We start from the raw sequence: 14,467 nt of genomic DNA, 5'->3' as shown, positions 1-14,467 counted from the left end.
CATGGCTGAGTAATATTCCATTTTATATGTATATATATATATATATATATATATATATATATATATATAAAACATCATATATACCATATATATATATATATATATATATATATATATATATATCACATCATATATACCACATCTTCTTTATCTACTCATCTGCTGATTGGCACTTAGGTTGTTTCCATATTATGGCTATTATGAATAATACTGCAATGAAAATGGGGGTGCAGATATTTCTTTGAGATTCTGTTTTCATTCCTTTGGATATATACCCAGAAGTGGGATTGCTGGATCATATGGTACTTCTATTTTTAATTTTTTGAGGAATGTCCATACTTTTTTTCATAATGGTTTATACCAGTTTACATTCCTACTAGCAATGCACAGGGTTTCCTTTTCTATATATTGTCACTAACACTTGTTATTTGTTGTATTTTTGATAATAGCCATTCTAACAGGTATGAGGTGATATTTCATTGTGGTTTTAATTTGCATTTCCCTGATGACTAGTGATGTTGAGCATCTTTTCATGTACATGTTGGCCATTTGTATATATTCTTTGGAAAAATGTCTATTCAGGTCCTCAGCCCATTTTTAAATTGGATTTTTTTTTTTTGCTGTTGAGTGTATGAGTTCCTTATATACTTCAGATGTTAACCTCTTAGCAGATATGTGTTTTGCAAGTATTTTCTCATATTTCATAGGTTGTCTTTTCATTTTGTTGATTTTTTTTTTTTTACTGTGCGTTTGGGGTCATACCCAAAAAATCATTTATTTCCCCCTTTGTTTTCTTCTAAGAGTTTTATGGTCAGGTCATAACATTTGAGTCTTTAATCCTTTTTCAGTTAATTATTGTGAGAGGTGTAAGATAGAGGTCTAGTTTCATTCTTTTGCAGGTGGCTACCCAGTTTTCCCAGCACCATTTATTGAAGAGACTGTCCTTTCGCCATTGTATGTTTTTGGCTCCTTTATTGTAAATTAATTACCCGTATATGTATGAGTTTATGTCTACGCTCTCTGTTTTGTTCCATTGATCTATGTGTCTGTTTTTATTCCAGTACCATACAGTTTTGATTATTATGGCTTTGTAATATAGTTTGAAATGAGGAAGTGTGCTGCTTCTTGGAAGTTTCTTCTTCCAAGATTGCTTTGGATATTTAGGTTCTTTTGTGGTTCCACACAAGTGTTAGGATTGTTTGTTCTATTTCTGTGAAAAATACCATTAGAATTTTGATAGGGATTGCATTGAATCTGCAGATTACCTTGGGTAGTATAGATATTTTAACAATATTAATTCTTATGATCTATCCTTGAGAATATTCATGTGTGTTTGAGAAGAATGTGTGTTCTGCTGCTCTCGGATGAAAGGTTCTGTAAATGTTAAGTCCATCTGGTTTAATGTGTAGTTTAAGTCCAACTTACACATAGAGAGTTGAGTGTGAGGGTTGAGCTACTTTTAGATTTTTTTCCTTTTTGCTAACAGATTCAGAAAAGGCTAAGTCCATCCTTGTCATTTACTTCTGATACTCTTCCCATATGAGGTTCCTAAGGGAGTTATATAAAAGGAACAATAGTCAAATAGGACTAATTACAATAGTTAATATTTACTGAGCACTTTAATTACAGAGCATACTGAACACTATGTGCAGTATTTTTCTTAATCTTCTGTGTGGCAATGAGCAGAATTATTCAAAAGTGATCCTGGGATCTCACTCTAGGTTGCCTAGGAAAGGAGCTAGCTGGAACTGGGGTTTCCTCCTCCTCCTGGAAGGAGGGGCTGCACCTAAACTCAGTTTACCGTAGGACCAGTGCCTTACACTCCCTAACAGGAGGCGCTACAACTTTCCACAGTATCCATGGTCTCCAGGTGCCAGGTAGCTGGCTCTCTTCAAACAGCTGGCATCTAAACCCAGATTGGCAACCAAGTAGTCTTGATGTCTCACTAAGAAGTAGCATTCAAGTTTACTTTTTGAGAAGGTATGGCAGTTGGGTCAGGACTAGAGCACTGACCCACTGCATGTCAAACAGCTTGGCCTTGGCCCTAGTTCACCTCTCCATGGGATTATGAGAGGACGGAGGCCCCTTGCCTCTCGTGCCTGACTCTTGGTTTCTGTGTTTCCCCAATAAATCTTGTTCTTTGGTTCTCACTGTGTGATGTTGCAGAATTTATCCTAAGGCCTGTTGTACCACATTCTTGCAGCAAATTTGAGTTAGAGATGCTGGGGGTATGGAGAGGGTGTGGATGGAGAGCGCCATCTTCTGGGAAAGAGTGTAATGAATTATAAAATGTGTGTGTGTGTGTCTGGGGTCTGGGGAGAGGGGTGTGGGTTGGAGGATTGATTGATGAAGGAAAAATTGTCTGACACTACGGAGATGGGGATCCCCAAGGAAGAAGAGGGCACAGTGATCAGGGTCTCAAGGACCTCACACCCAAACAAATTTGGCCAGTTATTGGGCTGCAAGCTCTGTGATGAAGATGGATGAATTTCAAACTGGAAGACCTGAAAATGAAGATCTACCACTCAGGGAGATGGAAGGCAGGGCTCATTGGGACACAATTGTTATGAAAAAGCGGGGAAGGGAATCTACTTCCCTGTGAGGACCATTGTGACCTCTGCGGAGATCTGAAGTATTTAGTTCTCGTTACCATGTCAGTGCTTATGCCTTGAAGGACCATTTTTTTCAATAGCACCACCTTGTGGCACTAAGCCGAAATGGCAGTAGTGGACTTAGGGGTCCTTTCCTGGTTGGGTGTGCGAACTGATATAAACTCATTTTTGTTCAAATTTGGAGATCATTCTGGGGGAAAGGGAGCTCAAAATGGAGAGACGTTCTGTTAATATTGCAGTTGAGGGCTAATGAATAAATTGGAAAATAATGACAATAAAGAAAAGCAATGGGCCATATTTGTACTCAGAGTTCATGAAACATTTCTTACCAGCAGGATACAATGATAGCAAGGATGGAAACTTTTCTTTTGATATATCAGTTGGCGCACAAGAACTTAAAACCCATCATTTTCATGTGGATACTGTAAATGGGCACCTAAAATCTTAGATAAAAATAGATTAAAGTTATATTATTCTTTGACAGTATTTCCTTTGTTTATACTACTGTATCTTAAAAAAAATTATAAAATCTCTTGAATCCTCAACTCCAAAGAAAATCTATATTTTTATAGACTAGTGATAATAATTAGTGTCCTCTTTAAGAAGTATCTGCTTTTTCTGACAAATGTCAAATAGCTAAGATTATTCTCTCTCACAAAGGAATTTTTTTTCTGTTAACAAAGGTCTGCCTTTGTTTAATAGAACTGAAAGAACAGATGAGAAATAGCCTAACATCAGTTTAGCTCTTCAGGCAGATAGTGGCTTCCTTTGCCTTTGAAATGACATAGCAATGGCACTGTAGATGTGAGGAATCTTTCACTTGCAGAGAAGATTTTCAATCTCTGAAATGACCAACTTGTAGAGAAGTTTATTTTATTCTCCAGCATAGAGATCCCCAGATTTTGAGTGTATTTACCAGTAAAATAAAGTGAAAAAAAGGGAGCAAACATGAGATTACTAAATTTTTATTTTGTCAAGTAAGAGCATCAAGCCCCTTTCCAATAAATCACCATCTACTACCACCATAATTCAACAAAAGAAAGAACATTATAAAGCCAAAGTGCAAGAAGATAGTATTAAATAAGGAATAACCTTTTATATTGACTTCATTTAACCTTAGTCGAAACTTCTTATTTTTCTCCTTTCTCCAGATTGGCGGGAAAAAAAAAGTTGGACTGGTCATGACCTGGAGTCTGACACTTAAGACATTTGGAAAGTACTTCTCTAAAAGCTTTGAGAAATCCTTATCCACCTTCTTTCACATATCTATCAGGAAGGAAATTAAAATCTATAAAACCACATTAATTTTCTGTTTAGAGACATTCAGTGTCTCCCTATTCTCTACAACAGTGATTCTCAAACTTTAGCCTTATTGAAAAACATGGTTCGCTCGGTCCAAACTCATTGTTGATTCAGTAGGTCTGAGGTGGGGCCCAAGAATTTGCTTTTGTAGTAAATGGCCAGGTGATGCTGATGCTGCTGGTCCAGGGACCACACTGCCCTACAGGGAAAAGCCTAAACTCCTTAATAGGCCATATCAGGGTAAAAGCTAAGCTCTTATAACAGATCCCAAAATACAGTGGCTTAATTAATATTAAATAATATATGAAACATTTTTCTCCCATAATAATCTAGAGGCTTTGCTCTGCTGATGGAGTTGTTCTGTTCCCATCTTACTGTTCCATTCCCTCTTAGGGTTTTTGTCAGAGTAGGTACCCTTCACGTTCACATTCCAGCCAAGAGGAAGGAGAGGGTGGAAGGTGAGAGCAAGTGGCTTCATATTTGAGATGACCCAGAAGTTGCACACATCACTTCCCTGGAATTGTGTTGATGGAGGCCAGGCTAGGAAATGTAATTTGTAGCATGGTAGCCCTACGCTCAGTTAAAACTTGAGGCAGAAGGTGGAATGGGTATTGGTGGGCTGTTAGTCTCCACCAGAGGCTCCTCTGGCAGTAACAGGTGAATGAAAGAGAGTGTTATTTCTAATAAAAGTGGTACGTCGGGGGAGAAAAGAAGTTCAGTACAATCTTACATTAGAATAGATGCTTATGAGAAATCTTTCCTCAGTTCTTTGTACATTACTGTACTTACAACATTTCATAATTATATGTTTATTTATCTATAGTCCCTGATTAGTCTTGAAGCTTTTTAAATGCATGAATTACATTTTATTATATATTTGTATCTCTGTCTCCTTATCATTTCTCTCTTCTTCCTATTTATTTACAAGGTCAGTACCTAGTACAATTCTTGGTACATGGTAAACACCCAAGAAATGCTCTTCTAATAAATGAATTGATTCATCTTCTGTTGGAAAAGGTCAATATTATTTCTTTAGCTCTCTACATTCTGATTTTTCCATCTAATTCGTGACTTTGCTGGCCCTTTTTCTATCCACAGTATTCTCTTTATTGCACTCTTCACATCTTTCTTTCTTAAAGTGTAGATCAGAGGGTTAAGGCTGGGTGTGACAATTGTGTAAAAGAGAGTAAGGAACTTCCCCTCATCTTGCGGGGAGCTAGTCTGCGGCTTCATGTACGTATAAATGATTGTTCCATAAAACAGAGTTACTACTGTGAGACAGGAACCACATGTATTAAGGATCTTTCACCACCTTGCTGCTGACTTGATCCTCGTGACAGCTTGAGTGATAACTCCATATGAGATCAGAATTAGTGATAGAGGTACTAGAAGAAATATACCACTCCAAGAGCAAAGATAACAATCTCAATTACTTTTGAATAGACACAAGCCATCTCGATCAACTCTGGCATCTCACAGAAAAAATTATCCACCTCCCTGTGCCCACATCTTGGCAACTTCAAAGTCAAAGAGCAAACAATTAAGGCACTGCCAAGACCACCTAACCAGGCAGTCAACACCATCTTCTGGCAAAGCTGAGGGTGCATTATTACTGTGTAGTGAAGAGGTTGACAGACAGCAGCATAGCGGTCACAAGCCATCACAGCCAAGAGAAGACATTCCGTGTCTCCCAAGTCAAGGGCAAAGAATTGGAGCACACACCCTCCATGTGTAATGGACATTTTTGGACCCCATAGATTTACCAGCATCTGGGGGATAATGCTAGTTGTATAACAGAGGTCCAAAAAAGACAAATTGGATAAGAAGAAATACATGGGAGTATGGAGCTGGATGTCTAGGTAAGATACAAGAATGATAGTTGTGTTTCCTACCAGAGTTACAATATAGAAGATGAAGACAACCACAGAGATGATGTGTTCTAATTGGGGCTGATCAGAAAAGCCCAGAAGGATGAAGTCTGTTCTGGAACTTCCATTGCTGGTTTCCATTGTTCCTTATGAAAGGCTAGGAGGCAATACCATAAAAACAAAAAATAGTGTCAGCCTTAGGTAGAACTAAAAATCTGCAAAGTTTGTCATGAATATCCAAAGCTCACTTATTTGCATGCTTTCTCCCATTTTGGAACACCTCTTAACATATCTCTTGTGTTCATTTCCCAAAATCTCTACATATTTAATCATATCCAGAGTGGTTTTTTTTTTTTTTTTGGCCACGCCATGAGGCTTGCAGAATCTTAGTTCCCCAACCAGGGATCGAGCCTGGGCCCCCAGCAGTGAAAGCCGGGAATCCTCACCACTGGACCGCCAAAGAATTCCCCAGAATGGTTCTAAAGATAATATACATATATTTGATTCGCTTTGTTGTATAGCAGAAAGTAACACAACATTGTAAAGCAATTATACTCCAATAAAGATCTAAAAAAAAAAAAAAAAAGTTAATACGTCAGACCCAATCACACTGAATTGTAAATCATTGAAAGGGCTTAATATTCTGTGTCACTCATGGTTTTATGTATTTTGATTAAGTAATAAATCCATAAAGTTAATTATATAACTTTAAGAGTGGGTTATATTTTGAGGAGTTGTTCCTCCTTGAAACTATGACATAAGCATCACTTGCTCACACAAATATTTTTCTTACAAAACTGTTGAGCTTGAGGTAAAAGTTAAATGACACTTTCCTGGGGTAAGCTCCACCATTTGCTAACAGCCACTTTCCATATTCACTTCCAAATGTCTACATCTCAACCTTTGTAATCATAATCATCATCACAACCAGGCTCCTCCTCTTTTTCCTCCTCTTCAATATTACAGACACTGTTGTTCCTGTATCATTTTTATTTTTTATTTTTTTGAATTTTATTTTTTTATTTTTATACCGCAGGTTCTTATTAGTTATCTATTTTATACATATTAGTGTATACATGTCAATCCCAATCTCCCAGTTCATCCCACCCCACCCTCACCCCCCCCTTCTTGTATCAGTTTTGATGTTCTCTCCTATACTGCCCTTTTTTTGTGCATGTGTTTTTGATGCCAGGAAAAAAATCCTCCTTATTATCAACCTTTATTTACATGTACAGAGGCTGTATATTTCTTTGAATACCTTTTATGAATCCTATTACACCATCTAAGTAGCCTTATTGATTTGATGCAGAGTTAAAAATTGAACTAATTCCAGAAACTTTTGGTCACCACATATACATAGCAACAATCTGTTTTAGCTCCTATTCACTTGGCCATTCAGCAAAATTAACAAGGCAGTTAATTCAAATAAAAAAGCAGTTTATTAAACAATCAATGAATTGTTTTTCCCCATGGAGTTTACTAATTACATGAGTTTATCCTCTGGTTGCTTTGGAACCCTATAGGTAAAACTATCACCTAATTTCAACTCTAAAAGAATACAGATAAGGGATAAAATTACATCAGTCTTACTATTTCTGAATACTGTATCATATTAAACAGATGGAATGTTTACTGAGTTAGTTTATGAATTTTGTAATGCATATAATCTCTGACTGTGAACTTCAGACCTAGGGTACTTTACATTTATAGTGTCTTTGGGGCCAAGGAATAATAACCTATTTGTTGCAGTTGTAGTAAAATAAGGTAAAGATAAATTACCTACAGTATATCATTGTAATAAGCATTTTAGTTAGAACATTATACTGTTATAATCATGAAGAAAGAACTGTTATTACCAAGTAGTATCCAAGCAGTATGAGATAAGGATGTAGTTTTTCTCAATACAAAATGGAAATTTAATTTAATTAATGAGTGTCTAGTTTTTATGGAGTAGATGTCAGCTAAGTTAAGCATAGTGCTTAAGAGCACAGGTTCCTGACTCAGAGTGCTTGGGATCAAATCCCAGCTTCACCACTTGGAAGCAATGTGTCCCTGTGCAGTTTATTTAACCTCTCTGTATACTAGGTTCTCTATGTATTCAGTGAAGGGAGGTTGTGAGGGTTAATATTTGTGAAAACACTTGGAACTGTGCTTGGTTTATATTTAATTCTAAAAATGAAAAACTATATTCACCTATCCACAAATCATTATTACTCTATCTATCCCTTATTCCCTTCATTTTTCTCACTGGTGATTCACTGTGATGGTCTAGAGGTAAACTGGAATGCTTAAACATTTTTTTGGCATGATTTTTTAAGTGCACAAGCATACTTATATACACAAAATTACTTTCAAACTCAACGTACAGATTGAACCGATAAGCCTCAGAGGAGGAGAGGATTTGAGCTTCCAAAATGCCTTGATTACAAAATGCACTTGGCTTTTTTTGACCTCTTCAGGTTGGGATAGTGTTGGGAATCAAAAGGCCATAGAATTTTAGAGTTGATATGAACCTTGGAAGCCATGAATCCAGCCTTCTGCCCTGCACAGGAAATCTTTCCACAGAATATTTACACAACTCCTATTTTCATAAATTCAGTAACAGGAAAGTCAGTTGCACATGAAGCAGCCTCTTTCCTTTAATCAATGTCTCTTACTTACTTCTTATGTTGAGCTCAAACATGCCTCTTTGTAACATCCAGGCATTGGCTCTTTTTTTAAAAAATTAATTTATTTCATTTATTTTATTTTTGGCTGCGTTGGGTCTTCATTGCTGTGCGTGGGCTTTCTCTAGTTGCAGGCGATTGGGGGGCTACTCTTCCCTGCGGTGTGCAGGCTTCTCATTGCGGTGGCTTCTTTTGTTGTAGAGCCTGGGCTCTAGGCGTGCAGGCTTCAGTAGTTGTGACAAATGGGCTCAGTAGTTGTGGCTCGCGGGCTCTAGAGCACAGGCTCAGTAGTTGTGGCGCACAGGCTTAGTTGCTCCGCGGCATGTGGGATCTTACCGGGCCAGGGCTCGAACCCGTGTCCCTTGCATTGGCAGGCAGATTCTTAACCACTGCGCCACGAGGGCAGCCCTGACTGTTTTTCTTTGTCCTGGAAATAAATACAGAATAAGTCAATTTGACATGGCTTTATAAAAAACAGTTTTATTATAAAATAAAACATGGATACAGAAAGAAAAATAAAAGCTTGATGAGCTAAGGTGAATATTCTTGTAACTGACACCCAGGTCAAGAAGTAGAATGCTGCCAGCCACCCGAGGAACTTCTCTTTGTGCCTCATCCCAATCATAACCCTTCTCTGTCCTCCAAAGTATCCACTGTCCTGATGTTTATAGTAATCACCTCCTTGTATTTTAATAGTTTAATTACTCAAATATTCATCTCTAGACAATATTAATTTGACTCATTAAAAATTTTTATGTCTTTTAAGCCTCTTTTAATATTATAATCTATTGTTAAATATACATTTAGATTTATTTTCCCAGGCTAATTGCATAGATCACTGTATGGTCTTTAATTACTATGCTTTTCTGGTTGCTATCCATTGGATGCACCGTGGTTTATCAAATGCCTCAGATTAGGGAGTTTAGAAGTGAACACAGTACTCCAGATGTGCTACACTGTTGAAGAGAACGGCGAACATCTATGATCTACATACATTTCCCAAAATATGTGTTAGCTAGATTTAGCAGGTGAAAAATATTACTGGCTCAGTTTAAGCTTTGGATTATTTAAGGCCCCTTGTTAGAAGTGCTGTCAAGCCAGGAATTATACTTTATGCATAATTTAATCTAGTGAACCCAAATATAGGACTTCTCATTTTATGCTTTTTAACATTTTCCATGTTAATTTAAGCCTTTAAGTCTCAAATTTTAGATATTATTTTAAATTTAAAAGTCAATATGATATAAAAAAGAGACTTAGAACATAAGCTGAAGAAATAGATGTTAAAAAAAGAGGCATGTGGACCTCCTTGGTGGCGCAGTGGTTAGGAATCCACCTACCAATGCAGGGGGCACGTGTTTGATCCCTGGTCCGGGGAGATCTCACATGCCGCGGAGCAACTAAGCCCGTGCGCCACAACTACTGAGCCTGCGATCTAGAGCCTGTGTGCCACAACTACTGAGCCCGTTTGCCACAACTACTGAAGCCTGCGCGCCTAGAGCCTGTGCTCCACAGCAAGAGAAGCCACCCCAATGAGTAGCCCCCGCTCGCGGTAACTAGAGAAAGCCCGCGCGCAGCGCAGCCAAAAGTAAATAAATTAATTAAAGAATCCATTTGAAGCTGGCGCCATTAAAAAAAAAAAAAGAGGCATGTTATATTTTACTTAAAACTCACTTTTTCATTTTTCATAGTATGGACTTCAGTTTCTAATAATTTAGAATAATTTTACATTTTACTTTCTTCAGTGAAGTTAAAGACAAATGAACCATAACTTTAGTGTACAGAATGATATGGAGAGAAAACCAGAAACATAACATTTCATAGTTGTCTAAAATTTTGTAAAAAATGAAAAGATATTAAATGGATCTCATTAATTGTGAAGTGAGAAGTATATTGCTGTAGCTGTACAAAGCCAAAGCAGAAAAATACAATATAAAAATAGTTAAGACCCCAGACTCTAGAGTCAGACCATCAGTGATATTATTAGAACAGACCTCAGCTACTTTCTCACTGTGTGAACTGAAGCAAGCTAATTACCTTCTTTAAGCCTGAGTTTCCTCATCCATAAAATAGTTACTCTAGTAGCAGCTGCCTTGTAGAATGGTTTGTGAGGAGGATTAAATGATATATTAAACATAAAATGTTTAGTAAGATGCTTGGCATATAGAGAGCATTTAGTAACTTAAAATATCCACTAACTGCTCTTGTTGAAATTTAATATAGTCTTCATTCCTGGGAGGGCATTAGTATATTGGTATTTATTTATATCTCACATACCTTTCACATTTTTGTTTTCATATTAGACTGATGTCTAACATCTAAGCTATCTAGGATCTGTTTTCTACTCCATGTCTTCTGTTGGAGATAGCAGGGCATACTTACCAGAAGACAAAAATATTAGAACGTATTTATGCTTTCCTGAGGGAAGAATTCATAGCTGTCATGCTCTTATGTAGTCCAGAAGTACCCATGTGCCCATTATGATGATCCTTCATTTCATTGATAATTCAGAAAAATTGTTTGGCAAGTTACTGAGTATGAAATATTGGAATAGCCACCGGTTTCTTATACTAACATCACCATCACATTCATATTTAAATGCAACAGCTGAACTGAGATTTAATAGAAGTCTCTATCTAATGTGGATGTTGGAGAAAAACTAGATGTGGGACTGGTGGAAGAGTTGAAAATTAGGTTTTGTTAAATATATTTTTGATAGATATTTGTAGTCTTTTTTATTTTTTTAACATCTTTATTGGAATATAATTGCTTTACATTTGTAGTCTTTTAGTGTATATTCTTGTTAAACACATTTGTAGATAGATTTCTGCCTAGTTAAACGGAGTGCTCTGTTGGTCTGTGTGTACTACAGGAACCATAATGATGTAACAGGGAAGTATTTATGTACAACTTTAAAGGCTACTATGTTGATGTGGTTTAGACCTTGGGGACTGGTGCCCCACAGAGGTGATTAACAAATCTTTGACTACAGTCAGAGGCTTATCCAAACAACAACTTTATGAAAAGTTCCCTTAAGACATTAGGTTCTATTTTCTATTTAGATTTCTTCCATGGTAATTAATTTCAGAGATATTAATTTTTTATGTATATATTAAATTTACTATTAAATATTATAAATATAATGTAAACTATATCTATAAAAATCAACACGTTTAATTGGAATTTGGTTTATTCAACAGGTAACATATTAATCAAGTTGGAGAAATACAGGCAATTTCTAGATGTTGTATCCTCAGGAAAGAAACTATTTGATTAAAAAAATTATGGAACAATTATCATTCTAGGTTCATGAGCCATATCATCATGTTCCATTTTCAATGAATTAAAAATAATACCATGAACACCTTCCAGCCTGCCACTCTGTTCAAGAACTGGAAACTTACTAATAGCTTAGAGCTACCTGTATGCCTTTACACTGTCCCGTCTTCCTGCCTGACCCCCAGGGGAATCGTGATATTGAATTTTGTGTTCATCACATACTTACATTAGGATATAATTTATACGTTAACACACTCACATACATATGTGAATGTCTAAATAGCACGTATTTTTTCTATGTGCAACTTTGCAGAATTTGTCTATTCTAACAGTTTTTTGATTAGGTCTTTAGGATTTTCTATATAGAAGATCATGTCATCTGCAGAGACAATTTTACTTCTCCCTTTCTGATTTAGATGCCTTTCATTTCTTTTCCTTTCCTAATTACTCTGGCTAGGACTTCCACTACTATATTGAATAGAAGTGACAAGAGTGGCCATCCTTGTCTTGCTCCTGATCTTAGAGGAAAAGCTTTCAACCTTTACCGTTGAGTATGATATTTGCTGTGGGCTTGTCATATATGGCCTTTCTTATGTTGCGGTATGTTCCTTCTGTACCAATTTTTGCTTAGAGTTTTTACCATGAATGTATGTTGAATCTTGTCAAATGTTTATTCTGCATCTATTGAGATGATCATATGCTTTTTTCTTTTACTTTATTAATGTGATATATCACATTTATTCATTCAGGAATATTGAACCATTCCTATACCTTAGGGATAAATTCCACTTGATCATGTTGTATGATCCTATTAATGTCCTGCTGAATTTGGTTTGATAGTATTTTTTTGAGAAATTTTCACCTATATTTATCAAGGATATTGGCCTGTAGTTTTCTTTTCTTGTAGTGTCCTTATCTGGCTTTGGTATCAGGGTAATGCTGTCCTCATCAAATGAGTTGGGAGTTTTTTTTCCTCTGCAGTTTTTTTGGAAGAGTTTGAGAAGAACTGGTATTAATTCTACTTTAAATGGTTGGGAGAAATCACCAATGAGGCCATCTGGTCCTAGAATTTTCTTTGTTGGGAGGTTTTGATTACTGATTCAATCTCTTTACTAGTAATTGGTCTGTTTAGATTTTCTATTTCTTCATGATTCAATCTTGGTAGGTTGTATGGTTTTAGGAATTTACCATTTCTTCTAAGTTGTCCAATTTATTGGTGTATAATTGTTCATAATAGTCTTTTATGATCTTTTGTATTTTGTGTGGTGTCAGTTGTAATATCTTTTTTATTTATAATTTTTTTTTTTTTTTATGGCTGTGTTGGGTCTTCGTTTCTGTGCAAGGGCTTTCTCTAGTTGTGGCAAGCGGGGGCCACTCTTCATCGCGGTGCGCGGGCCTCTCACTATCGCGGCCTCTCTTGTTGCGGAGCACAGGCTCCAGACGCGCAGGCTCAGTAATTGTGGCTCACGGGCCCAGCTGCTCCGCGGCATGTAGGATCCTACCAGACCACGGCTCGAACCCGTGTCCCCTGCATTGGCAGGCGGACTCTCAACCACTGCGCCACCAGGGAAGCCCTCATTTATAATTTTATTTATTTTTGTCCTCTCTCTTTTTTTCCTGGTGGAGTCTGCAAAGCATTTAGTAGGAACCGCATCCTTTTGTTGCCCTCCAAGAGCCCTGGCTGCTGTTTTCTCAGGCCCTTCCTTCCCCACGGTCTCCATTCCGCCCGAGTCTTGCAGCACATCCTCCATATACTGGATGGGGTGAGAAAGAAGTCGGTTTCTTTGACAGTGTCCTACACAGCTAGGGAAGCCGGGTGCTCACTCAGATGCTCTCACTTTCTCACGAAGGAGAAATCACAGGCTAAGGAAGTGTCCCTTGGCACTGAGCTGTGACACCTTGGAGGAGAGGTGGCAGGTAGTAAAGTAAAACTGTTCTTCTTACCCTCACCAATGTGTCCAATCTTGGATTTGTTTCTGCTCCAACGATGTGCTGGTACTTTTCCAATGGACTCCCAGAGTTTCACAAAGGCACTGTTGTCTGTTGGTGATTGTCAAGGTCAGTGTTCTTTGGGGGGAAGATGGTAGAAAACTCCTACAGTAGTCTCCCCTTACCCACAGTTTTGCTTTCTGTGGTTTCTGTAACCTGCAATCAACAATGGTCTAAAACTATTAAACGGAAAATTCCAGAAATAATTCATAAGTTTAAAATTATGTGCCATTCTGAGTAGTGTGATGAAATCTTGCACTGTCCTGCTCTGTCCCACCTGGGACATGAATTATCCCTTTGTCCAGCTTATCCACTCTGTATATGCTACCTACCTGTTAGTCACTTAGTAGCCATCTCAGTTATCACATCAACTGTTGTGGTATCTCAGAGCTTGTGTTCAAGTAGTTCTTATTTTAGTTAATAACGGCTCCAAAGCACAAGAGTAGTGATGCTGGCAATTAGAATATACCAGAAAAGAAGCCGTAAAGTCCTTCCTTTAAGTGAAAAGGTGAAGGTTCTTGACTTAATTGTTCTATATTATTATTAGTGATTGTTATCAATCTCTTATCATGCCTAATTTATAAATTAAGCTTTATTGTAGGTATGTATGTATAGGAAAAAACATAATATATACAGGATTTGGTACTACAATATTTGCAGTTTCAGGCATCCACCGGGAGTCTTGGAATGTAACCCTCATGGATAAGGGTGGACTATTGTATTTTGCTATTTTAATGATGTCACTCTTATG

At 37.2% G+C, this 14,467-nt stretch overlaps 2 protein-coding genes and 1 pseudogene across 3 annotated transcripts in view; 2 read left to right on the top strand and 1 right to left on the bottom strand.

Annotated features, from left to right (window-relative positions):
- LOC309607885 (olfactory receptor 1M1-like) overlaps positions 1 to 14,467 on the top strand; it is a 144,340-nt pseudogene that overhangs the window by 7,097 nt on the left and 122,776 nt on the right. The gene's annotated exons all lie outside the window — the stretch shown is intronic.
- OR14J1 (olfactory receptor family 14 subfamily J member 1) overlaps positions 1 to 14,467 on the top strand; it is a 104,139-nt gene that overhangs the window by 7,085 nt on the left and 82,587 nt on the right.
- On the bottom strand, positions 3,357 to 8,574 carry LOC309607879 (olfactory receptor 2G3-like). The gene is given in 3 exon segments (XM_082347017.1): positions 3,357 to 5,219; positions 5,223 to 5,309; positions 5,312 to 8,574. Coding segments are annotated over 3 exon segments (972 nt in total). The 5' UTR covers positions 5,924 to 8,574; the 3' UTR covers positions 3,357 to 4,946.

This window comes from Balaenoptera borealis (assembly GCF_965194805.1).
Source record: "Balaenoptera borealis genome assembly, chromosome: 12".
In the NCBI taxonomy this organism is placed as follows: domain Eukaryota; kingdom Metazoa; phylum Chordata; class Mammalia; order Artiodactyla; family Balaenopteridae; genus Balaenoptera; species Balaenoptera borealis.
This window is presented reverse-complemented; position numbering and strand designations above follow the sequence as displayed.